Below are 26,482 nucleotides of genomic sequence, written 5' to 3'. Positions count from 1 at the left end.
TCCGCTGCGTTATTTTTCTAATCATCTCTGTTTAGAGTTCGCCAGCGAATGCATTTTAGAGATTCATGACACATTCTGCTTTTGGATGGCTTTGAATCAGCTGGCAGTAAATGTGGAAAAATCATTATTCCTAATGAAGAAATATTGATGACAAAACAGCATTTCGAGGACAACGTTGACCATAAGTCAACAATGTAACAAGACTTTCCCCTCTCTCCCTCCTCTTTCCTAGTGACTTTTATCCAAGGGTTTTCAAGCATTTGCCAAGCACACGGGATTCCTCAGGACACCTATGTCAGACAAGCAGAATTACTTCATTTTAAGGGGATGCAGGAGCAGAAATTGATTATTAGGATAACAGTGTAACAGCAGACCTTAACTTAGTACACCCAAATCAAATTAAGTCCCAGTCAGAGCTTCTGCAACTCAGAAGTACCCAACAGGTCCTGGGTTCTTTGATTGATCCAAAGGCAATAGAAGAGGAATCTCTGGTCCACAGACCCTCCAAGGGAGGGTTTCTGTCCTTCCACAGCGCATGGGAGGTATGTGTCTAACTGTGCTAGACACAGATGTGCTGATCATATTTGTCCCAGAGTGATTCTGACATTTTGGCACTCAGGGCACTGCAATAATGGTACAGAGGGAAAGGCTTGTTGTATATTTTGTAGAAAACTATATTATTTAGCTCATCTTAACTTTGCCTTCCTTACCTACATTTTTCTTGCTTTTGAACTCAAGACTTTTCACTGAGTGGGAAGCCCTTGGCAATGGTTTATTGTGCCAGGATCCAAGCTTGAAGTGTCACCATTTGACAGTAGCAGGCTGTATGCATCAATTGTCTTATACAGCCTTTGGACATGAGACAGATCAATCTTAATTCCCTCTTCTTCAGCAGATGTCAGAAAACACAATCTTTTACAGTAAACACAGATTCATGCTGCAATGTGTGCCTGAAACACTTCATAAATTAAATCCAAGGCCCTGATTTAATTACTGTGTCCTGGTTATTCTGCTTTAACTGTGTTGCACTTGTACTCCAGATGTACAGGTCCCTGCAGTGACCTACTTGTCACTTGTACTGTACAGCACTGTGCAGTAGCTGCACTCCCGTGTTGTTTGCATCCCTTTCCTCCGACCACAATACAACTTCATATTCTCACTTTGCTTGGCTGTAAAAACCTGACACATTCTCAGTATGCCCCGGAGGTCCCATTCCACACCACAGAGCAAACGCTTTGCAACTGTGCAGGCTCACTCTGCCAACACTTCACCTTCTCAAACATTTCTTCATGCTGCTCATCACAAAATTACTGTCCCAGCTGATCTCCAGGCCTCACAGTGAAGCTTTCCAACACCCCAGGAAAGGTAGAGGACTGTTAGGACACCCAACATACAGGCAGAGAACTTGAGACTCACACAGGTTAAATAACCCTCCAAGGGTCACACAAGAAGTTTCTGATGGAGCCAGGAACTGAAACCATATCTTCTCAATCACAGTCTGGTTTCTTTAACCACAAGGCCATCTCTGAAAAGGCTTGATGATAAGAAGGGCCTGTGGCATAAAAACTCCATTTCAGAGGGAGCTCCCAGCACCAGTCTTGCTAAAATCCCTTTCCCAGAAGGAGGAATTCACTTCTTGTGTGGACCATGGCATCACTCTCTGGCAGCCTGGCTGAGCAACTGAGCACACAGAGTTCTGTGCCTCTCCTTCTGTGCTCTATTTATTTACAGAGAAGGAAAGACTCTGCTTCCTTCAATACCTATGTGGTGGTGATCCTTTACCCATCTACATCCCCCTCTCCTCAACATCCTGGGACACAAGAGATAGTTTAGCTTGTTTCTGATATAAACCATACTACAATTAGAGGTACCTCTTGAAATTATAGAAGCCACAATGTATTACTGATACAAAATTGAGAGGACCACTCCTGATTTTCCCAAAAAAATATAAAAGTTCGGGTTGAACAGGATCTTGAGAAGACCTGAAAATAATCTTATTGCTTCGAAGGCAGCACCAACTCTCTCTACAGCAATCTTGGTAGATACTTGTTTAACCTCCTCCTAAAAGCCTCCAGCAACAGAGATTTCACCAAGCACTTGGGCAAAAAATCTCAGTGGGTACCTAACCATACCACCAGTGAGCCTTTCTGCCACCCAACCACAACACCCCTCGCAGCAAGCCAAGCCAGTGCCTTTTTACACTGTTCATGATGGCCACAAAGAAAGCAGACAGGCTCGGGTGGGCCAGCTGTAAGGACGGGCTGGAAGATGCCCCCCTGGCAGGCTGGTGTGTCCCTGAGCCCCACACAGCGGTGAGGTGCCAGTCCCCACGCTGGAGGATGTGCAGTGAGTGTGCCAGCCCAGTGGGGGTCAGTGATGCTCTACAATATTTAAGGTCCCAGACACCTTTTCTGGTGCATGCTTTGCCTTTTTTTTCTTCTTTTTTTTTTTTCCCTCCTGTTGTTGTTGTTACATTGTGTCAACTTTTTGGCACGTGTTTTACCATGTGCGAACGGCTTGAAATAGAGCCCCGCTTACATCTGGAGACGAAAAAAAAAAAAAACAGGGTGAGAAAAAGAGTGGGAGAGAGGAAACATTCCTCCCTTTGCTAATCGATCAAGGAAATGCAAGGGAGAGAGTAAAATGTACTCTATTTCCTTTAGAAATGTTTCCTTTAATGCCGATGAAAGCTGCCAGATGACAGGGGCTGCTCGGCGGGCAGAGCGGGCGCTGTCAGCGCGGCTCGGGGTGTCCCTGGCAGCCGCAGCGATTCCTCCTCCAGCCCGGCTCTCCCGGGCTCTCCAGCACGGCAAAGCACGGCTCCTGCGGCGTGCCGGGCACTCCCTGCTTCCCCTCCCTGCTCCAGCCTGGCCCGAGCCGGGCACGGGTACGGTGAAGAAGAAGCTTCACTTTGCAAGTGGAGAGTTGGATTGAAAGAAGTAGCATTTCGTAATTATTCGTTGTAATTAAACACCTGTTTGTGTTTGGGGGCAAGACTTTCAAAGCACTAATTTGTACAAAAAAAATACCAAACGCGGCCAACAAATGCTTAACTAACGCGAGTGATAATTTCATTTGGTAAAAAAATTAAAAAATTTTAAAAATGCATACTTTCACAGAAGTCCCCCACATTCCTGTGCCATTATTCCTCTCCGATTGCATGTAATAAGTTCAAAAAGCAAGACACATAAAAAACTCTCTTTTAAAAGAAATAAATATCAAGCAAAAATTATAAAGGCTATAAGAAAGTGGGCCTTTTCCATGTTTTCAAAAGCTGAGAAACCTCTTATTTTACTCTACTTTCATAGGAAAACTACAGCTTTCTAAACCAAAAATTACTTTTTTCCTTGGAACACATCACTAATATTGAAATCTCATTTTTTAGTGAGATGTTACCAGCAAGTGGCATCCAGGGAACAACCTCAGCAGTTCTCTACTAAAGCCCTGGCAAAGGTGAGGCTACCAGCCAAGTCCTGGCGGGGCTGTCAGGAAAGCACTCTCCGGGCAATTTGTCCCAAAGCTGACTGTGGGGGTTTACCCCTCCTAGGAAGGGGAAAACAAAGCAAAGGGGAACAGTTTCTGGCTGAGCTGTAGATCAGACAAATTTTGGCCATTTTGGTGATCCCAACATCAACAACCAACTGAGCCACTCCCTTTGCACGTGTGCTTGCAAAGCCATATTGATGATAAACCCCGGACTGAAACCACCAAATACCTTATGGCACACACAAGGTGAGCCAACCATGCATGTATGAATCTCCTGCAGGTAAAGGAAAACAGAATACCAGGCAGGAATCACTCTTCATCCCACCTTCATCAGGGGTCACTGGCAGGCGGGCATTCCCTGAGCTATCCCCTGGCCCACTGGGCTCGTGCTGTAATTCTGCACCAATTTCAGGATCCTCTTTTGAAAAGCCACAAAACAATACCCTGTCATTACACGGGGTGCCAGAAGCAGCAGTCTCAGGAGCAGCTACGTGGGGCAGCTCTGCCCAGCCAGTCTGGGTCCTTTGGCAGGTCTCTCCCAGCATGCTGTCCCAGCCTGCTCCCTCCTGGCTCAGACCAGCCGTGCTGCTGGAGCAGTGGAGGGTGATTTCAGGGGCTGCTGCACCTGACCCCATCCGTAAGTGACTGATGTAACACAGAGCAGAGCTGGAGGCCAGACGAGCTGCTCTCCTCAGAGGCTTGGTGCTCACTGTGCCATGCCTCCTGCAGCTTCTCCCAGCCATTCCCCCAGCTGGGGAGGACCAGTCACTGGCTGTCCACAGGCTCATGCTGCTGCTCAGTGCAACCACACCTTAAACACAGATCAAATTCTCCTGAGCTCTCAGCGTTCTTACAGAGCTGAACCGAGAGTGCAGTCAGAAGGGACCAGCTAAGACTCACACTGATACAGACAGCAGCCTTTATGTCTGTGTCAAAAAATGAGTTGTCTTTTACCACATTCCCAAAGGGCTGTGATTGGGTTTGCCATTTCCAGCATGAAAGCAGGCTCAAGGAGCCCAAGCAATGGGGCACAGCTCTCTGATGTTAGGTGCAGGACAAACACAGAGCCAACAATGTCCCCTGTCCCAAAGACTTTCATCTCCAACTGCGTCCATGTTGCACAAGGGCACTCCAAACCACTTCTGTCCCCCTGCCCAGCCAATCCATTTCATAAGCCCAGGATAGGCACCATCAGCGTGTTCAGCAGACTCAAGCCCAGCCAAAAATCACATCCATGGCTGGGCATGAATGACTCAATTCACTCTTCCACAGCCTGACTGGGCTCCAGCTGGTATTCCACAGCTTGTCTCTAACTCGTGGCATCACTGGGAAGGTGGTGGCATGAATTGATTATTGATTTTTACCAAAGGCTCTGTTCAGTGGTGAAGATGAAATTGCCTGAGTAATGGCAAGGTTTTGAGTCAGAGTTGCTTCCTGTGCCATTGGCTCTGGCCTACCAGCCTGGAATGCCTCCTGCATGCTTGCCTGAGGAAAAACATCTGACAAAATCCAAAACACAGGGAGGGAACCTATCTCCCCAGCTCCAAAAGTGAAAGAAAAAAAAAAAAAAGAAGTGAAGAAAGGCTGGATCTGACAAAGAGTACTGTCCTGAACAAATGGCACCTCTCATAGGCCCAACAACTTTAAGGCCTGAGGTTTTCAAAGGTGCCTGGCTGCATTAGAAGATGCCACACCAAATTTCAACCAGCACCTCATTTATTTCAGGTCTTTTGAAAACCCTGCCTTTCACAATCCGGCACCAGCCCAAAGCTTCCTTGCTGTTTTGAAACATGTGCTGTCTGTGTGTTGACAGCAGCCCTGCCATAAATCACATCCCTCAGGCACTGGAAACCACCTCACCTGTATGCTGAGCATCCACTGTTCCTTGCAATGAATTCCATCACTCCGAATTTCTCAGTAGCTGGAATCAAGTAATGCTGGTTTGGTTTTTTTTTTTTTCCATTAAAGCAACCTACTAGACAGAGGTTTCCTTTTTCACCCCAAAATCTGAGACCTTTCCAACCAGGTACAAGGTCCAATATTTGTTTACTCTCTTGGACAAGTAACAGGAACTTTACAACCTCTGATGGAGAAGCAGTCTGGTTCTGCAGGGGACATTCAATATTTGTTCCTATTCAGAATGACCACACATGTCATAATCTTAAAATGTGACATTGGTATTGAAAGCAAAAGTCCTTCTAAAATGTCATTTGATGTTGGTGACACTGTATTTATTAGACTGATATAATTAAGCGGTAACTATAATTCTGCTCCTCCTTTGGGTCATGGGACCTGCTTTTACTGGCCAGGGCAGATGTAAAGTAATACTGATAACTCTCTAATTTGAGAATAACCTCCCAGTGGCACATGCTTCAACTGGAGGCCATGATGGAGCACTCATATCAAGTATCCACAGATCATTATGCTCACCTGATTGTCACATTCTCAGAGCTTCACACACAAGGATATCAACATTTTCTTGCTTGGCCCCCACTATAAGTGAATTAGTGCAAAATATGAGATACATATTTATGACAATTATTATTTTATTTAAAGAAAGTATGTGGAAATCCATCTGCACAATTGCATGTGTCACTCTCACACATCCTACAGCTTTTGATTCAAAATTAGTAAGGCTTAAAAAATAATAAGTTAAAAAAACTCACACCATAAAACCAAGCTCTTTAGTGGCATTAAGTCTGATCTGTTTGAGGTGGTGGTTTTGACTCTAGGGCCTGTTGACTAACAGCAGGAGACACGAGAATTGTGGGTACTGATCTATTTATCATGATTGAAGACTGTCCTGACATTTCACCTTAAGCTCTCTATGAGGAGGGTCTGATGCTGACCGGCATCTACAAAGGCGTGCTCAAAGTACTACTCATCACTCATATTAGTACTACTAAGATGGAAGAGTCTTCCTGAATTGGCTTCCATGTAAGGGCTTCCATGCTAAGGGCACCAATCCCTGTCTCCTGAATTATTCACACAATTCATGACCTGAAAATTTTGTGCCAATGGAAACTGAAACCGCAAAAGCTTTTCCTCCTCCCTCCCACTGCTGAACCAATCGGAAAGGACTGATTCAATATCCAACGCTCATGATGAGTTCTGCCAGCCCAATGTCCTTGAGCAGGCATTAGGAAAGGCCATCATCATCACGGATTGTAAGTGTTTGCCAAAAACATGGTGTTGGAAAACGTCCTGAACATGCTGTACCAGTGACGGCAACTCTGTATGAGCAAAGCTGGCAAGTCGCTGTGCTCTGAACTTTCAGGGTGCTCTTTACTGGTTTCCTACATTCATGGGAGTTCACTGTGAAAACAGTAAGGGTATCTAATCCCCATTAAGCTCTTTGGTGTGACAGTAGGGAAAACTGATGGACTTGTTTACATGTGATAATGGAATAATTTGAAATCCACTAGACCTCCAAATTTAGATCTGATGTAAATGTAGGGACAGTTTATACCAAGCCTGATTTTAGCTGATGTAAACTTAGTCAACATCTTTTGAATTTATATGACCAAGCCCAGAAAGCCAACAATTGTCTTAGTCGGTTGGTTTCCACTTTCACATAAAATGATGCAGCTTTATTATGTTGACAATGTCAGATGTGATGAGTAGGTCAGAGAAGCTATTATTCGCAGCCCAGCATAGGAAAAAGTGGGGGAGACTTTTGTCCCAGTGGAAAGCTACAACTTACAAAAGCTTTCAAAACAGAACCCTTCGGGACTTCAAACATTTCAGAAATTGCTTTCATTGTTTTCCATTGTTCTAAGCATCCCTGCACAGATGAGGACCTACAAAACAAAATGCATTATGTAGCTTGTGAGAAGTCTACAACCATTCTCTAGACCAGATGACTCCAGAAGAGTTTGAGATAAGCTTCAGATCCACATTCAAACATTAGAACACCTACAAAAAAGTCTGTGTTCCAGTACTGCTTCATGAGAAAGTTAAAGAAACCTCACCATAGCAAAAAAGAGAGAGATTGTCATTTTGGAAATCACAGACTAAAGTCTTATGATGCTCATTTTCATGCAAATGAGCCCTGTCTGAGATATTAAGGGTCATGCAATATTCCCAGCTAAGACTGACACAAGATTAGTAGATGTCTATGGGGAAACAATATTAATATCTCATTTTACAGTCTTATTTGTGCTGTATATTCTTCTGTTCTCCCCTGTCCCCAGAGCACAAGAATGAAGCTACTGCACACACTGATGTATTAAGAGTTTAGGCAGTATTTATTCAGCCAGACTGATTTTACTCTAGCCAAGCTGATGTCAGTTGCAGCATCTTCTAGTCAACCTGTTGAGATGTGAGCCACTATGTGCCACAATTAGACCATGCTCCAGAATACCATGCTGTGAAATGTTTGTTCTTCTGAACAAATTGTTCTGCAATTTCCCTAGGCCAGAACAGCTCTTGTGATCAGACATTTGGTGGATGCACACCATTCCTACTTGCTATCTAACAGCTGTTACTTATAGTACCAGGACTTCTGTCACTTACATGGGACTTAAGGCCACAGGTCAGCCGCCTTATCTTCCCTGAAAGTTGTGCCTCAAAAGGCAATAGGCAGCAAGACTGTGTGTGCACACCTTGCAATTGTACAAAGCAGAAGGAAGCAGAGTCTGTAGACTTGAAATAGTTTAGTTATTGCTCCTCACCCAATGTCCTGCTGTAATCAGAGCAAAGAAATAAAGAAAACCCACCAAGATCCCAAGACTAATTGGCTTTCTGTGAAGTATTGTTTTTGTTTAAAAGACCAAGCCACACTTGGATCAATGGGCCTTACAAACAAAAACCCTTTTACTCGTGACCAGAGCTGGCTCAGGGAACAGATCTCCAAACCCAGAGCAGCAGTGTCCCTCTGGCTTAAGTTTGGGGGTGTCCTTTTTTCCAAAGTCTGTCTCTGACTCTCCTGCTGAAGCTCCTAAAACTTGCATTATCAGTGTGTTTTTTTGCCTAAGCCCTCAAGAAAGCATGTGACTCTTCCCTGTGTGAGTGAACAGAGCAGCTTCCATTCCTCACTCAATTTAGAGACAGCAGGGCAGAAAGAAACTGAAAGAGTTCAAATGACAAGCTTTCACTAGGAGCTGGCCATGTAACTGACACAGACCTTGTGGCTCTCCTCAGCTGCCTTTCTGACAGAGGGATGCCATGGAGATGGCAATGCACCAGCTGTGCACATCTGCAGTGCACATTCTCCACTTCCTTCACCTTCTGAATTCTGCCTGTGAAGAAACAGCAGAAATAAATCTGACCATGGGCAACCTCCATTTTTCCCTCCCCTCCCCTTTTTGTTGCCATGCATGGAAATTGAGTAAACATAGAATGAGAGGTTATAGTGGTCTTAGCATCAATAGTGGCCTAATGGAACTACACAAGCACAGCACACTGAAGGCTGTGCTTTGACATTTTATCTTTAGAAGAAGGCAATTGTACACATAACAGATGGAGTATTTTAAAATGCCCCACCCAAACATCCACTGTTATTGTAGCCATACCTTCACCAGTCCTGCCCTTCTACCTTACCTTCCTCCCTCCACTAAACAACACACATCAGATTTGCCAGTGTTGGAGAGAGTCACACTTCACATGACTCATGCAGGCATCAAAAACTGCATCAGTTGATGTGAGATGTCAAGATGGAGAATGGGAAAGAAAGGAACGCCATTAGAATCATTCTCCAGGTAGTATATCCTGCCCTATATATATGTGTGCACACTCACATATTTATTCATGCATTTTAGGATTCTCACTAATTTCAGCCACGGGACAGAAATGAGAAGCAGCTGCGCAGCTCGTGGAGATGACAACAAGAACACATGACCAGAATTAGCTCCACGTTGGCAGTGACGTTTGCTAGGGCTTTCCTGTCCAGAAGAACTGGCTTCATGTGACAGTCTTCTGCACAGCATAAAGGTCCCACATTAGAGTCCTTTGTAAATGTCTCCCTCCAGCTCAGCCAGACACAATTTCTTAGCTCATGTGATCAAAAACTCTGCACTAAAAAGAGTAGAAAGTCAATATTGTCATGTTCCAGATATTCATCAACACAAGTGAAAATTCAAGGTAAAAGGCTTCAGGCTTTCTGCAGTTTTTATGACAGTCACATGCTGAATTCACTTGTCTTTCACATCAAGCACATAGAGAGGAAATAGAGACATTTAAAAAGCTGGGGTTTTTTCTAAGTGTAATTTTAAATGACAACAAAAGCAACTAAAACCCCTACAAAAAGTATCCCTTCTTTCAACCTGCACTCACAAAGAATGCAGCACATCGCCTGGCCAGCCTGCCCCTGACAGTACAGACAGAATCAGAACATGTACTGAGCAGATAGTAAGTTATTAACCTCTCAAGATATTGTCTGGAAACAGAATTTGTTGAGGAAATTGTATATTAAAGTTCAACACTGCTGCTAACTGAACACAGCCTGATTCACAGCTTTAAACAAACAACTTAGCACGGCTGGGACAGTGATTTGGAAGAAACAACAAAACAAAATAATTCAGATCCCACATCCAGCTGTCTGTCCTTAGCAGTGGACAGTGCCTTAGGCTGTGGAAGATGGTTGTACCCATAGCTCTAAACTCTCAACACAGGGATCTGCTATTGCCATGGTGTTTTACTGAAGCACTTGTGTTCAATGGGGAGATGCATTTGTCAACTGTCAGAACTCATGTCAGTACCTGTGCTGTCCCCTTTTGACCCTGGTGCTGTGAACACAGTTTTTCAGAGGTTTGGCTCTTAGCTCACACTTACAGAAGTAATTATTTCTACATCTCTGTGTAGAATTTCTACATGTCTTGGCAGACACACAAGGAAAAAAAAGCAAAAAAAAAAAGAGCAAATGAACAAGTTCCTAAATGAAAGCTGGTGACAAGGTATCAGATGTAGTCTCCCATCTCCACTTTGCACCCACAGTGATCTTATGGCTATTGACACTGTTTGTGTCCCTCAGTGGGGCTGGCTTACGCAGGGCCATGGGACAGGCACAGTGCTTTGCCACTCTCTCCTGCTCAGCTGACACAATCTGTGCTGGCACAGTACAGGCAGGGGACATCTCAACTGCAGGTTTCACAAATCCAAACAGGTTTACTCTTGGCTGCTTGTAGCATCCCAAATGTCTGCCAGGGCTGGCTTCTCGTGATCTGCCTGCCAGTTTGAGATGACAGTCTCCTGACCCCTGAGCAGCAGTTGTGACCTTGGCTTGCAGCCAGAGACATAAAAACATGTGTTCATGACATGACGTGATGAACAGCAAGGTGCATTTGGAAGCATGAAAACAGTGCAGCTTACTAAAACCAGCGGGAAAGTTTGGCTACTTTTGATTCTTTTCATTGTTTTAATCTTCCCCTACCTCTCTGCACCACTGAGAATCACTCTGTATTGATTATGCTGACATTGACAGCAGAGTTGGAATTTTTTTTTCTTTGCATCTCAGATGAGAAAGTGGGTTATGATTCATCTCACTGAATCTGAGTCAAAGCAATTCCTTATAAAAAAACCAAACAGTTTTGATGCATTTCCATCAGAAGAGAAGAGGCTGGAGAACACTCAGCAAATGAGACAGTCCTGTTTAATTCTTCTTTTTAACACATTTCACTCTCAGATAAAATCTGTCCTTTTCCCCCACTGGAAATAACTCATTTTGAGTTAATGACACTAAAATACCCCCAAAAGCTACTAGCAAAAGACAAACCACCCTATGAAAAAAAGACAGCAGGAGACAAATGCCACCAGAAAAAGAAATAACAAATGCCACACTGTGTTCCACTTCCATGGAACAGTGATTGCTAGAGTGGAAAGTAACAGATTACTATGGTGAATTATCAATTTTCCTAATGGCCTTGAACTACCTAAATGCTGAAGTGTGCTAACATTAGTGGGTACATTACATTAACAGCAGTTAAAATCATCAAGTATGATCCTGGAGCACATTTCCCCCCCTTTCTTGTTTTCATAGCCTTGTTACTAACCCTGGAAAATAGGGCTTCTGCTCTGCATGCTGGGAAGAGCCTTCAGACTGGTTGTCATTTCTTATCAGACAAGGCTCACAAGTCCATTTTGGTTGATTTTCTCATAAAATAAAGAGTGTGGCCACAGTTTTGTGTAAGGCATGGAACTTGAATTCTAGGCTCAATTCCCACTTCGCTACTGGATCTCAGCATGACTCTGGGTGAGTCATCTTAACTCTTCCAGTCAGCCCCTCATTTGTAAATTAGGGACAGTAATTTCCTGGTCCTTGACATATTTTCAGTTTCAGAACTCTGAGGGATGCACCCTGTTCCTACTCCATGTTTAATCTGCACATATTACAGTGTGACCACAGCCTTGGATACCATTGCAGCACAATGAGCCATAGTGGAACATGAGAGCAAACTGCAAATTTAGTCCACAGAGCTTCAAAGAACAGGTGAGCTGGTTTCGGTTTTAAAAGCAAAGAAAGGGTTCCTTTCTGTCAGGTCTTGTAGACAACTAACTCAAAACAAAGAAATTAAACTGTTTTCATGTTACTGGGACAAAGATTTATCCAAGAGTGCATTGCTGGAAGGGTTTCTAACTCCAGCTCCAAAACTGAATGCCTGTGCCTCACTTGACAACCTAGCTACAAGTCATGACAAAATAATGTCTTGAGGCTTTAAACACTCCAAAGCCCTATCTGAAGTGAAAATTATTCCTATAATATTACAGTCCAGAAAAACATTCTCACTCATTCATAAACACACACATACACACATGCCCTCTCAAAATACCTGTTTTTGGGAATTTAGAGTTTATGATATCCCAGATGGAGGAAACTCCTGGTAGCAACCATCTCCATAAAACAGGAAAACCAACCTTTTCCGTTCTGTATGTCCGAGACTAACAGTCCATCTTCAGCTCTTGGCCTCAGCAAGGAGAACCCCAGCCAGGGGTCCTCCAGATGCCACAATCTGTGGTTTTAATCAGGTGATGACATCCCCACAGAGAACCCCCAGAGACCAGCCAGCTCATTTCATATGGAGCAGGAAACAGTGAGTAGGTAGATCCCTTTTTTGCTTCCTAATGATCTGAACTAGCTACAGACTAATGAACTGCAGCTGAAGACTTGATGGCTCACTATCAAATCTTCAGCCCTTTCAGTCCTCAGAGAGTTTACTTGACTTTCTAAGTTCATAATTAATAAGCTGGATTGTCTTTGAATTGTTTGTCAAATTAAGGTAGAAAGATTTGGTTTGTTTCCATGTAGGACTGTTAAATATGGGGGGTTGGCTAACAGCCTCATCATTGTTCAAAGGTTTTTTCTGAAAGATGAGCTTTCCTATCCATCTGTACAGATCCTTGCACACTAAGGGCCCTCTCACAATGAAAGAAGTATCCACCACCCTCATGGATTTTTTAAAATTTATTTTTCATGGCTATGTTAATTTTTAAACATGCTGAAGAACCATGTAGAATACAGCTGTACTTTAGAAAGACAGATCCCTGAATTTTATTATCATATTTCACTCCTCTCAGAAGACAGCAGGAAATTATCAGTTTTCATTTACTAACTTTCAGAACAAACCTATTTCATTCATGGCCTGAAACCCAACTCTTTTTCACAGCATACAGGTGATCATGGGAATCCCTTTGATTAAGTGCTACAGCAGAATTCTGAACTTATTCTCCATTAAATAACCTCTGCATCAAAAATCAGGTCTGTTTAAAAGTAAGAATATGCCTATGTTGACTGCCAGCAATTCAAGCTAAATCAGGGAATTAAAAACACAGAAAAAGTCATGCTGCTTGCTACCTGTTCCAGCTGAGATTTTATGACCTACAGTAACAAAGGGTAATTGTGGTTTTGATGCAAGATTTAGATCCCATCTGTGAAGCAGTGGTGGTTTCCAAAGAGACTGTGCTTCAGAAACACTCATGATGCAAAGTCTTGACCACTCTTATGTGGATAAGAAGAGGAAAACAGAAAGTAAGTCTCTTGTCTCCTGGCCCAAGCAGGTACCAGGTCCTCAGGACTTACAGAAGCGCAACCTTCTCTGATTCCTGATTGCTACATGTGCTGGACCTTCATTTAAAAGATGTGCAATCAAGCCTTTATAATGCTAAGATACCTGGCATAAAAAGATCTAGGTGCTTAGCTTCATAAAGCATGTTTCCCAGAATTAATACAGAGTAAGATGCGGACAGGATCAACGTCAGGAAGACTCAAACTTTTGCATCCATTCCCAGTCTTTCAAATGCTTGAGAAGCAACTTAGACCAGCTCACAGCCTCTTGCCTTTCTCATGGCTGGAGATAAGTGCATGTAGATTTGGTATATTTTGCTCTCTAACCACTCATTGGCCTACACTTTTTCTTGTCTCACTTTGGAATTGTGGGCTAAAATTAACCATTTAGGCTGCATTGAGATTACTCTTATAAATTTACCTTGCTGAGCAAGGATGCCAGCAGGCAGAGGACTCTCTGAAAAGAAGCTAGACAAGAGTGGTAAGTATTGACAGAAGTGAGACTGAAGAAACAGGCTCTGAAAGCCATTTACCAAGATAATTAAAGCCCCTGGGGAGCAGAGGGAGGGTGACTCCCCTTGCGGCAGGCCACAACAGGGCTGCTGGATGTTGATGGTGCTGCTCTGTGACCTCCCTGAGCAGAGGCTGCTCCCAGGCTTTGTAGCCTGTGTGCAAATGGTGGAATATGGCTTGAACATAAAAAAAAATGACTTGAGCAACAATGGAGAAAAGGGTCCCCATTATAAGTCTGTTCTTCCTGCTTTTGTGAGCGGTTACATAACAGAAAATGACAGTCAGCTCATCAGTTGTTGAAAGTCTAACCTACTATTTTCTGACCCAGATGTTGTTCAAATGAGGACAGACACCATCTTGCAGCAGAACCCCTGCCTTTAGACAAAAGATACATCACATTACATGGCAAAATTACAATGTAATTATGCTCTTGTAATAATAATATGCTTCTTTTAATGATAACCTTTTCAGAACAGATCTAAGAGTACAGGCAAGATATGACAACTTTCAGTTTCTTTTTCTGGTAAAAAATCAGATGAAACCAAGTGGCTACTTGTGCCTTTTAGAGGCTGCTAATATGCCTGACCAAGACTGAAATGCAACACAGACCACGTCCAGTTTAGAACTCCTCAGCCTCTAGAACTGTACAGTGCTCAGAGCAATGCCAAAGGAAACAAAGACAGCATGAACCAAAGGAAGTCATACCTGGACCATGCAGTGTGTCTCCGCAGCTGAACCTCCTACGACTCTACCACACTCACTCCCATACCTGACTTGGACTGCTACCTCCTAACCCATGTCTCTCAAAAGGTAAAATTAGGGATTCAACATTCAACACTGTTTAGATAGCAGGTCTCTGGTCCTACTGAAGGAATTTTAGCTTATGAATGGAAGCCAAATGGAGATGCAAAGCCAGTGATGGGAAAGGTTGGCAGAGCCTTGACAGATTCAATACTGGTGTCCTTTACCATTCTTTAATCTCAACTGTGACATGACATCTCAAAGAATCATTGGAGATGAAGGCTTCTCCACAGGGGATGCAAATATGACTGCTGCTGCTAATGATCTCCAGCAAATTCAGTGAAAAAGGAAAAAAATAAGTTTGAAAAGGTAAAACGATCTGCCACAGGTCAAGATGTCAAGATGAGAAGTAGAAAAGGAAGTCAAGCCTCCTGTTTCTTGGCCTTGCTCTTCAACCCAATTCTGCACTCTCTCTCCCATTGTCAAAACCAGGGTACACGGAGAATACACATAAAAAACCTACATCTCCTGAATTATCAGCTCAAACTTAAATCATGATTCCTTTACTGCACAAACTGAGTACTTCCCACAGGATGATTTTGGCATCTCTCTTCTCCCTACATCCCTACAGCATGCTGCAACTACAAAAGAAGACTGCAACATTATCCAATACATGAAACTGGTGGTTCCTTTGGTAGCTCTGAGCATTTATGGTAAAATACCACTGCGAGTTTCTTCCCACCAGTCAGGGAAACTGCTGTGGGGAGTGACTCAGCTGGGACATAGTCCAGAAGGCAACAGGAGATGAGGGGCCCCAATGGCACTTTTCCAGTCTTAATCAGCACTGTCTGCATGGTGATAGAGACTGATAAGCTGCCAGAAGTAATTTCTTTCTATAAGACTCGAAACAGTGGTCTAGAACAGTTGTGATCTTTATGTGTGTATGTGTGTGCGGTTGGGTTTTTTAAAATGCGGAATCAAGGGCTGTAATTTCCCATAGCAGCCAACAAACAATTTTGATAGTTTCATTTTAATCTCCTATAAGTATCCATTTCTCCTCCTTCAACCTTACCCAATTTCCACTCTACTAAGTATTATTTTTTTCCAAACAAATCAGACATGCCTGTCTACAATAGCACATTTATCAACAGGGAGGGCTGTGATAGAGAGAAGCTATCCCTCCTGCACAGAGCGTAAGGCATTTGGGAATCCTTTCTAATAAAAAGGGATTTGAATAAAGACAGCCAACTACCACAGATCAGCAACTTAATCATCAGTAAAGAAGGAAGAGCAGCTTAGACTCAAAAGACTTTAATTTGCTGATCTGCCAAGGACTTCCCAGGAGTAGTCACTCCACAAGTTACTCCAGAGTCTACAAGGGGGTAGGAGGGGACATACACCAAGGATTAGGGTGTTTAGACTTATTATAGTAGTTTGGTCTTAACAAAAGTTAGGCAGAATACCCAACATGCACGTTTAACTCCTAAAAAATTCACAGGAATTTCTTAAAAATTATTATGCTTAGTGATATTTCCATGCTTAAGCACTGCCTTGCCAATGGCAGCTAGAGGATTTCCCAGCAACTGGATTGTGCTGCTGTGGTAAGTCCTGGAAGGACAAAGCTGCCAGCTGTGATCTTGCTGCTTCCAAGCATCTCCAGCAAGATTCTCCTGGCTCCTACCACACTCCCACGCTCCCCAGGAGAGCAGTGTGATCCATGCCCTGCTGCCAGCTGTGAGTGCTTGTGTGAGCAATCCCTGCCTAGAACAGTTCCCCCAACTCTGAAATCGCTTTCAGTGTTTCCACCTGGGAAGCTGCAGAGAGGTGCAATAAGCACAGACTGGATGAAGTGTTGGCTGTCCTGCTCCTCAGCTCACTGGGCCTGCCAGACAGAATTTCCAGGGCAAAGAGACAACTTGAGTGATGACTACTCTTCCTTCCCAAGGAACCTTCACCCTACCCACTGCTGGGCTGATTCTGCTGACTACAGAACCAAGATGCCTTGATTGAAAACCAGAGATACAGTGAATGAACTTGCAGAAGGAAGTTGGTTACACAGAAGATCCCAGAGTGCTGACAGACCAAGTAAAATGACCTTTCCCCAGCCTGACAGTTCAAATGTAATTATTCCAACAAATTATTTTCATGACTTAATATAACGCCTTGCAGCTTTCTAGCAAGGTTAATTAGATTCTTCAATTCAAAATCTATCTGCTCTTAACCAACTTTTAATATGCTGAAATCCAGTTTTCTAAATTCAAACTAATAGAAGTGATTAGCTGACAGCTATCTGGTATGCTACAATTACCATGGCATTTAGACCTCAGGCATAAGATATTTAATGCAAATCAGAGTCAATGTCTCTGCCCATTTGTCCTTTTTCGGATTATTTGATCAATGTGCCATATGAGTCCTGCACAGTCCACACTACCATGCTAAACAACTAAAGAACAAGAGCAGAGATATTGGTTGAGACAGTTAACCAAAGTTGAAAGACTTTTTCCCTCCCACACTTAATTTGTTCTTTCCACATGAGCACGAAGTTACTGAAAGGCACTGGCTGACAGCTCAAGTAGAGATGAGTATTTAGTTCTGACATAGCCAGAATTAGTACAAAACTCCCGGCCTGCACTGCCATATCAGAGAGCTTTATCCACTGTGACTCCAGAGACCCAGGGAGGAGCCTCGGCTGGAGCAAAGCTAGGAAGAGGAGGGCAGCCTACCTCTTTCACTGTGAGGCCTTAAGTTTTAGCTTTCATATTTTTTAGCTTCTGTACTGCCTTAGTGTGTGACTTTGAACTTTATATAAAGTGTTAGCAAGTTCTCTTCACAGGGTAGTTAGACAAAACAATCCTTTCCCAGCCTGAGAACCAAGGACACTGCTGCAGCTTTAGGCTTAAGAAGTATAAACAACAGTGAATTGAGGAGAGCAATCTGGGAGGTTGGGACTTAAAAACCTCAAGCTGTAATTGGACAATTGACCCCAATACGTAAATGGACCAAAATTTATAGAAGTGTGAAAATTCATGACTGGTTATCCATCTTGCATCCATCTTGGGTCAGCCCAACACATGGTTCTTTGGCACATCAGGAATGCCAAGGCTGGACATCACCTCAGAGATGAACTTCACTGGCACGCAGTGCAATTAGATCAATCAGGTGCAGTTGGTAATTACATATGACCTGCCCAAGGTAGGATGAAGGTTGTTGTTTGATTTTTCCACCATGCATCATGCATGTTTGTTCCATCTTAGATTATGCTACTGTTTATATAAATAACACTGGCAAAACTTCTGAGTGCTCTGAAGCCTCCTTTCCATTTTCTCATCTCCTGCTGAATTAAGAGCTAATGGCATGGCATTGGTCTGACATTGGTCTGATCTGATAGCCAAATTGATGACCTGAGAGACTTTATCTTCTCACCCTTTCAGCTATGCATCCCTTTTGGATGAAGAAACTCTCATGCACACCCTCTCCAACAGAGCAGAGCAATCTTAGTCATACAATATTAGTCTGCAAAATCTGAGCTTTGCAGCTTCATAAATACAAGTGGTAAACAAAACTAAAGCTTCACTTCAGGAAGCAATTTTCGAGCTGTGAGGAAAATTAATCACTAGAACAGCTTATCAGGGTAGGTGGTTGACTCACCATTGCTTGAAGTTTTTAAGATAAGATTAGTTGTTTTTTTTTTAAAGTCATGATTCAATCATGTTCCTGGGAGAAACTGAGAGTAGGACATTAGGCAGTATAATGGCAAGGTCCTTTCTGACCTTGCAGCCTGTGAATCTTCTTTGTTTATCTGCCTACCTTATTGGGTGAAAAGGAAAACGGAATGGGCTTTGGTCCATCAACCAACTCCTGCCACACAGTTCTGCTTTAAGAAAATTGCTGTAATCAGATCTCATGCTTCAGGGCTTCAGCCATTTGCCTGAAGAGGGCAGGAAAAGTTTCTCCCTCTTTCCTGCCCAGCTAATGGCTAAATACATATTATGTTTATTTGGTTGCAGCTTCATGTTTAAAATATCAGAGAGTGAACCCAAATGGCTATGGGCAGAGTCAAAGGCAGAAACACAGAAAATGCTCCCTGGCTATTTTATATTCAGTTAACCATTCCTGCTCACACCTCAGATCTGTGATAGTCATCAATTCTGATGACTATCAGTGTTTACAGAGAAGACATTTTGGTTATTAGGGCGCAGCCACAGAAGGTAGAAGGTACTGATAGACAATATCAAGGGACTGATACTAACCCCACCTACAAGGGCAATGTTTGTTTGATGGGAACATCTTAATCTTCTCATATTATCAGATCCTTGCTACTGCAAGATCCTTGTTTGTTAGTGAAACTGTGGTCCCACCTGCTTTCTTATTAAACGAGATCATGAAAGTTTCTTTAAGCCAGAAATGTTTTGGTCCAACCAAACTATAGCAAATAGAACTGGGGGCAATCTAAATTAATTTTTAAGAAATGTTGAAATAAACAAAGATAAAGAACACAAAATGAATGGCCTGCCCCAGTCTTTAAATCTACAAACTACAGCAGTTTGTTTCATAATAACATTATTACCCAAGCCTGTAAGAAACTAAGCACACAGGCAGATCCACTGATCTGAACATCATCGAGTGTCCAAGACTCTTGATTTCAATGCAGAGTTCAGAGGTCTTATCACCTATGTTTCCTGTAAAGGCAAGATATAATTCTACACCTATAGATGCCTAAGATAATTATACTCTATATAATACTTAAGAAGGAAATTAGATGCTTATCTTTCCCAGGTAAGGAAGATGACACTGTTATGAACCAATCAGTCCAGATTTGTCTTACATGCATTTGTTGGACCCAGTTCTGGGTCCCTATGTATAACCAACCTGATTGACTCAAAATGGATTTCCTTTTAATCTGTGCCAGCACACAGAAAATGAAAATCCATGCCTTGGAAGCAGAACACATTTACACTGCCAGATTTTTTTGCAGCTGCAATGAGAAAGGATGGGGCAGGCAGGCACAACAGCGACCACACCTGAATTCAGACTGGTAGCCTGGAAGCTGGGGACAGATGGTGTGAAAATGAACCAGACACTGAAAAATTCAACTTTATATCCAGTAAGACTATAAACATATAGTGAGTGAGCATGAGATTTATGCTGAAATTACAGAGGAATTCCTATGGATGATTACACTTCCAGCCCAAGCATGGAAAGCACATCCATCAGCACGAGTGTCACTACATTACCAGTGCAGCTGTCAGGCCTCCCATTACTGAACCCAGTAAATACAGAAGGGGACCACAAACACTGGTGACATGGCTCACCAAAGTAGTCATCAGACGGAGGATTCTCCATGTCATACAGCATTTTCTTGGTCAGATGTTCCAGCTCATCCTCAGGCCTGAAGGCAGGAGTGCTTGATGCAGGTCCAGAGCCTGGATACCCACTCTGAAAAAAAAAAAAAAAAAAAAGAACAGCCTGTGATGTGGTATAAAAGCATTCACACGGTAAGGGGCTATACTGGCTGTTCTGTGTTGAAGTTCATTCCTCATTCAGTGTTGAACTTCCTATTCTTCTTTTTTTTTAAGACCCAAGGGATTCAAGCAAGTAAACACCTTACTTAATGTAATGAAAATGGACACTGAAGAACCTCCAGTGAAGTACTATATATCCTCCTAGAATGGGAAGTATCCTGTGCCTCATAATTAGATGTCTACTGGGTAGCACATAATAATAAACAAAGCAGAAGATTATTCCAAGAATAACTTGATACAAACGTTCTCCAAAACTGAAAAAAGCTTCGGAAGCATTTAAGTTCAGACTTGATAAAAGTTTCCAACACTTAACAACACAACATAAATGATAATTCTCCAGCAGTATGGTATATGGACAAAGACAGATAATCCCAAACTGCTAGTTATTGTTCTCTTCTTGTTTGTTTCAACACAAATCCTGCTGTTAACTTCAGTGAGATCAGGAGCTGGTCCACAGATTTTTAGTACTACACCTACAAAGGTTTTAATACATGTGTAGAACCTGAGATCTCTTGGCCTTCCTAAGCTAACAGCTGCATACAGTATTTGCAGCTTGTCTCAGAGAGTCTTGTCCCTGGAAAACACCATAAGTATGGCATATTTTGAGAAGCACAGAAATTGTCTTGTGCCTAGAAGTTTTTTAGAAGAAGCTGTTTGGTGTCCATAAGGAGAAACTCAGTCATCTCAGGCTTAAAAAATGCTGACACCAGCTCTCCTTGTGTGAACTGCTTTCTTGAAAGGCTTGCATATGAAAACTAACTTATTTATAAAACACATCATTTCAGTAAAGCAAGTGATTTTATTGATTAATTGCTGCCTACATCATGGATTTGACCTTTGATATGAAACAAGGAAACATTTTCCATGCTCCATAACTACTTAGATAGCAAGAAAATATAAAATCACTGGAGAAACAATACATTGACCAATTCTAGGGACTACATCTGACATGATGAATCTTTATTGAGCCAGTGATGTTCAACAGAGAACAGCAGTTTTAAAGCACTGCACTTCAAGACAATTAACTATATGTTTCCATGCTTTTTTCTTTCAGGCAAGAAGGAGATTTCAAATGAGACATCAATCAATGCAGAGAAGGTCTCAGAATGGCATGTGACAGGGCCCAAGTGTAAAGGCAGTGCTTCAAATGATGTGTAGACAGAGCCCAGCAGAAGAGGCTGGTGATGAGTAATGGGAAATACAGGGATGGGGGCCTTCATCAGCTTCAGACCATGTAAAGTCTAGGAAAGTAATGTCTGTTATGGAATGGCAGAGGTCATTCTTTTCTGCATGGAAACTGAAATAGGCACAAGCCACACTCTGTTCAAAGAAAAGGGCAGTGAGATACCTAGAGCTGAAGCAATTTGCCCAGTATCACACAGGGGCTCTAAGGCAAAGACAAATCCAGGCTGCTGGGAGCCCTACACTTTCCAGCCTCACGCACTTGGGCTCTTGCCTGGAGTTGCAGACCTACACTGAACACACTGCAACCCAAAGCCACTGCACCTGCAGGCCACCACAGCCAGGCTTTGGCAGGAGGTGAGTGAAGCCTCTCCCTCTTTTCCATGTTGGCTTCTCATACCTCCCAAGTGGGGAGCCCTCCATAACTAATTCGTAAGGCCTTGGACTAGGCCCTTTAAAATGAAAGACCAAATTCTGCAGATTTTCCGTTTTGTCTGACTTTCTCTGGTTTTGGAGGCCACACTGCCTCATACATACAATAAATAGGCTGCTCTCGTATTTTATCTACATTGCACTTTTCCAAACCAGGCAGATTTCCTATCCAGTACCCAATGTCAGTAGAAATAACAAATACCAACCACAATGTTATGAGACTTTGACTTATTTTGACTTTGACTTATTTTGACTAAAATGCTATGCCTTTTTGACCAGCATTTTAGTAGTGCTAGGCACATCTTTTTTTTCTCCCATGGCACATGCTGACTACGTGCCTGCAGGAAAATGCATTTCATGCATATGAACATGCTGTTTGCTGGGACACGCACACACACAACCATAGAGAGGAAAGTGTGTCCTTAGTTCAATATAAAATGCTTGTTTCAGCAAAACAGTTTCCTTCCTCCTCCTTTGTTAGGTCAGGGTAAAAATATAACTCTGGCTTTCCTTACAAAAGAGAGTTGTGGTGTTGTTGTTTATATTAAACTTCCTCTATTTCCTCCTGATCTGTACAGTAATCAAGGCTGTCTAGAAATTCAATTTGCTGTCTGATCTACCAGTTAACTTCATACATTCTCTTTTCCCCATGCACACACCTCAATGCACACAAATATCCACTTCCTTAGCTAGGCACAGCTCAAAGAAAGGGACTGCATTGACTTGCAGACCCCAAGCACCACTCTTGTCTGGCTAACCACAGAAGCAATGGGGATGATAAACTAACCCACAAAAATGGAAAAGAGCCCAGCAAAAAGCTGTCAGGAGGGACTATGCTTTGGAAGCACAGGCACCTGAATGCCTCCTTTGCTACTGTCATCAAACACCAAGCAACTTCAGGGAAGAGAAGATTGCAGGAGCAAGCTCAGGAAGAGAAGATTGCAGCAGCACGTGCAGGTGCAAAAGCATTCCTAAACACTGTCCTGCATTCTTAGTTGGGATGTTAAGGAAAACACCAGCACTTCCAGGGAAAGCACCAGCACTTGCAGGGTTAAGCCCTGTAGCAGAAAGTATCTTCATGCTACAAAGGAAGTGAGCTAATTGCTTGTTCCACTATCAAAATGCTGCAACAACATCTGGCTCATCTTCCTTATTAAAGTTCGGTTCCTGAAAAGCCAGGTCAAAAGAAGCAGTCGTGTGGAATCACTGCATAATTATTTTGGTACACAAAGCTGATACTTGCTTCAGTGCTTCCCTGGCACATGTTTTCTACTCCAGACCTGTCTCAGATGTAAGGACTGCCCAGAAAAGGCAGCTCTGCAGTCAGTATGGTGCATTCACCAACAAGAACTTTCCCCATCCCCACACAAATATTTACCCATATGGGAAAAAACTGAAGTGCAAAATCTGTAAAGACATCTGAAGATGATGCTGTGATGAATGCACCATCATTCAGAATACACTGTATGTGGTCATTTTTCTTGTCCATTTGCAAACATTGTAGAAGAAGCTTCTTCTCTCTGGGAGAAAATAACTTCAATTACGTGTTCCCAGTTACAGAAACGTGGAAATTATCTTCTTTTCAGGAGGTAGAATTAGCTGAATTTGGAATTGAAAGGCAGCCAGAAACATCTTTCACTGATAGTTACTTTCTCTTCATATTTTTTCCTTCTTTTTCAACTGCATAAAGTTAGTCCTTTCACTTCACTCACCAAAACTAATCATCAGTTAAATAGTATTGCAGCATCATTTTTTGTTCAATGGTTTGACAAAGACCACTTTTTTTTTTTTAAATTTATTGACTGTCCAAACCCATCACAAACTTTCAGAGCAAGAAATCCAGAATAGTGCCACATCTCTCATGAGCTGTGCTCCCAAGGAAGTATCAAAATTGCCTACAGCTGTAATTCAGTTTGTAATTAAGGCCAACTCTTACAGAGGAGATGCATTGGAAAAAATATTTTAATTCTTGATTTATTTTCCCAGTGAAAGGTTACAGCTGCCAGAGTACATAAAGATTCCTGAAAAGAGGATTCTGCCTGGAATCCTTGCAGCATGCACATTCCTGGGTCTATTCCTGATCAGAGGATAACTCATCAAGATCCTCTGAGTCTGCCCTGCATGAGGAGATACCCACTGACAGCCAGTGCCCTCCAGCCCACACCAGAAGACCAAAATTTCAAGTGTTGGGCTGCCAGGAGAGAGGGCCCTTCTGGGACATGCCAGAGTGGAACACACCACCGGTTCCCTCGCTGCCCACCTGCCCTGACCCCCCACAGCAAACCAGCAATCCAGAACGTGCAGCTCTGCCAGCAGAGTCCTCCTTTGTTTAACACTGCCTGGCTTCGAAATAGGACAGTTTTGTAACTGCTTCAAAGCTCTAGAGGATATTTTTCTTTATTTTTAAACTTCATTATTGCAACTGTATCCTCACTTAACTATCCATGCACATTGTCTGTCCTAATCCTGCTAAGCTCTCAGTTTCAGTGATCTCTTGTGGCATTAAGCTACACAGAATTTGAGTAATAATAACAATAGAAGTATTTTCTTCTGTTTTAACTTCACAGCCTGCAATTTTGCACAATTGTCTTTTTTTTTTTTTTTTTTTACACTGTGAAACTGGGATGCAGACAGGTAGGAAGGGGAGGTATCCTGTTGATAGTTTTAAAAGACAGTAGAGCCAGAATGCAAAATCATAACAGAATTGAGAAGTTTCCTGGATTTTTGAAAATGAGGCTGCTCATACAGATGTCTACTTTGACTCACCAGAGCAGAGCTTTTAGCTTACAGTCACAAACCCAAAATCTTGGTCTTTGTGTACTGATACTGAATTCAACAGGCTCACCATACATGCACCCTAATTACTCTGTAAAATGAGTTCAGCAATACTTCTGTCTTAATTAATCAGTGCAGCAGAGCTGTTCGAGCTTCTATGACATAAGTCACTACACAGAGACAGAGCATTTTATTAAACATCAAGCATGGTAACAAAGAACATGACTGTTTTGTCCTTGGACTGTTTTATGCTATTATATGTAAACAGACTAAGTAGCTTTTCTTGCTACTCTTCATATTCTCATTAATGTTTTGAATCTGGAAGGGCTGGTTATTTTTTCTTGGTATTATAAAGACTGGATAATCTCTAAACACCACCATCTGCTTCTGGCTTCTGCACTGAGCATGACTGTGTTAAATGACACCTTCCACTGCTATTCTGGCAAGTCCTTGTTTCTGCTGGACACTATGGACTGTTTATATATTCAGAGTTAACAGCAGATGTGCAAGATTTTTATGGAGCAACATTGACCATTTCTCATTATAAAATACAAAGCAGTGGCTGTTTCTCCAAATAATAAATTTTTACATGTTATCTCAGGAAACAGCAGACTTAAGCTATATTTCACATATAAAATACTACATTTTAATGTCCCATTGGTGCCTAAATGTATATACAGAAACAAATGCAGCAGTGCCTGATCTTGCCTGGGGCCTCTTGGCCCTATCATTACACAAATATGCTTTACTTGTCAAGGCTTATCTCATATGAAAAGGGGAGCAGGCTGTTTTGTTTTGTGTTTTTCTATTAACCCCACTTATTTTGGTAACAGACATTTTAGGCACTTTAAAAAAAAAGCCAAGAAGTCAAGGAACAGCTGGATGGTACTACTGAGAGAGGGAATGAGGCACCATTATTATACCCATATACAAATAAAGAGACTGTACCATTTTAGCCCTATGTTTTTGGCTGGAAGAGCTTAGTCTGCTCCATAAAATTGTATCAGGAGGTTGTATGCTTACTCGTCTATTTGTTTCAAGATCAAAGGTTTTATCCTGCTCCAAGCTGCTTGCCTTGCCACATCTCTCTGGGCTCAGATTCAAGCACTCCCTTACTCCCATGGATCATCACCAGCAATAAAGACCCTACAGGCTGCTTCTCAACTCTCCTTCTCTTCCCATCACAATACTGGGGGCTTCCAGGATGGTCTTCAAAGCACTAATTATTTAAGCATTATATTTACTACCATCAACAGGTCAAAATCTGCATATCAGAGTAGAAGCCATAAGCTTCCATAGGAGATAACAGTCTCTCTGCTTTGATCCTGCGCTGCACAGCAAACTGCTGTACAAGAGTCTGAATTCACTTGGCATCATGGCTGTAGATCCTGGGGTGCACAGTGCATCTAGGACTCCTTGCCTGGGCAGGTGATGAGCCTCAAGACTTGTACAGGGCTCCCTTGTGCCAGTCCAAGGTGGCACTACTGAAATTCATCAAGCTGTGGGGGGCTGCAGTGGCAGTGACTGGCACTCCAAGGGCTCACTGTCTCATCACCAACCAAGCCATATTCCATCTAACAGGACAAGCACAGAGGCAAACCTAATAAAAATGAGAATGCTTCAGTATTCATAGTGATGAAAAGACATGTGTGTGCTGACACAGTACTCAACTCACTCAGATGATTCATTGCCACAATGAAACAACAGAAAGAAGCACATTCCCTCCAAAGCCTACCCTTCCAGAAGCACCTTCTCTCCAAAGCCTACCATTCCAGAACCACCTTCTCTCCAAAGCCTACCCTTCTAGAATCACCTTTCCTCCAAAACCTACCCT

General features: G+C 42.6%; 1 protein-coding gene across 8 annotated transcripts in view; it reads right to left on the bottom strand.

The window, feature by feature from the left end:
• The window catches only part of LOC120504263 (LIM domain containing preferred translocation partner in lipoma), a 336,133-nt gene that overhangs the window by 64,568 nt on the left and 245,083 nt on the right, over window positions 1-26,482 (bottom strand). For all 8 annotated transcript variants that reach the window (XM_039713605.1, XM_039713608.1, XM_039713606.1 and 5 more), the window contains one exon: window positions 20,050-20,173. In XM_039713605.1, coding sequence (XP_039569539.1) covers window positions 20,050-20,173 — 124 coding nt within the window. The remainder of the gene's footprint in view (window positions 1-20,049; window positions 20,174-26,482) is intronic.

The sequence above is a fragment of the Passer montanus genome, unplaced genomic scaffold, assembly GCF_014805655.1.
Source record: "Passer montanus isolate IOZ18808 unplaced genomic scaffold, ASM1480565v1 scaffold29, whole genome shotgun sequence".
Taxonomy (NCBI): Eukaryota; Metazoa; Chordata; class Aves; order Passeriformes; family Passeridae; genus Passer; species Passer montanus.
Note: the sequence above shows the minus strand (reverse complement) of the source record. Positions and strands in the feature narration are given on the sequence as shown.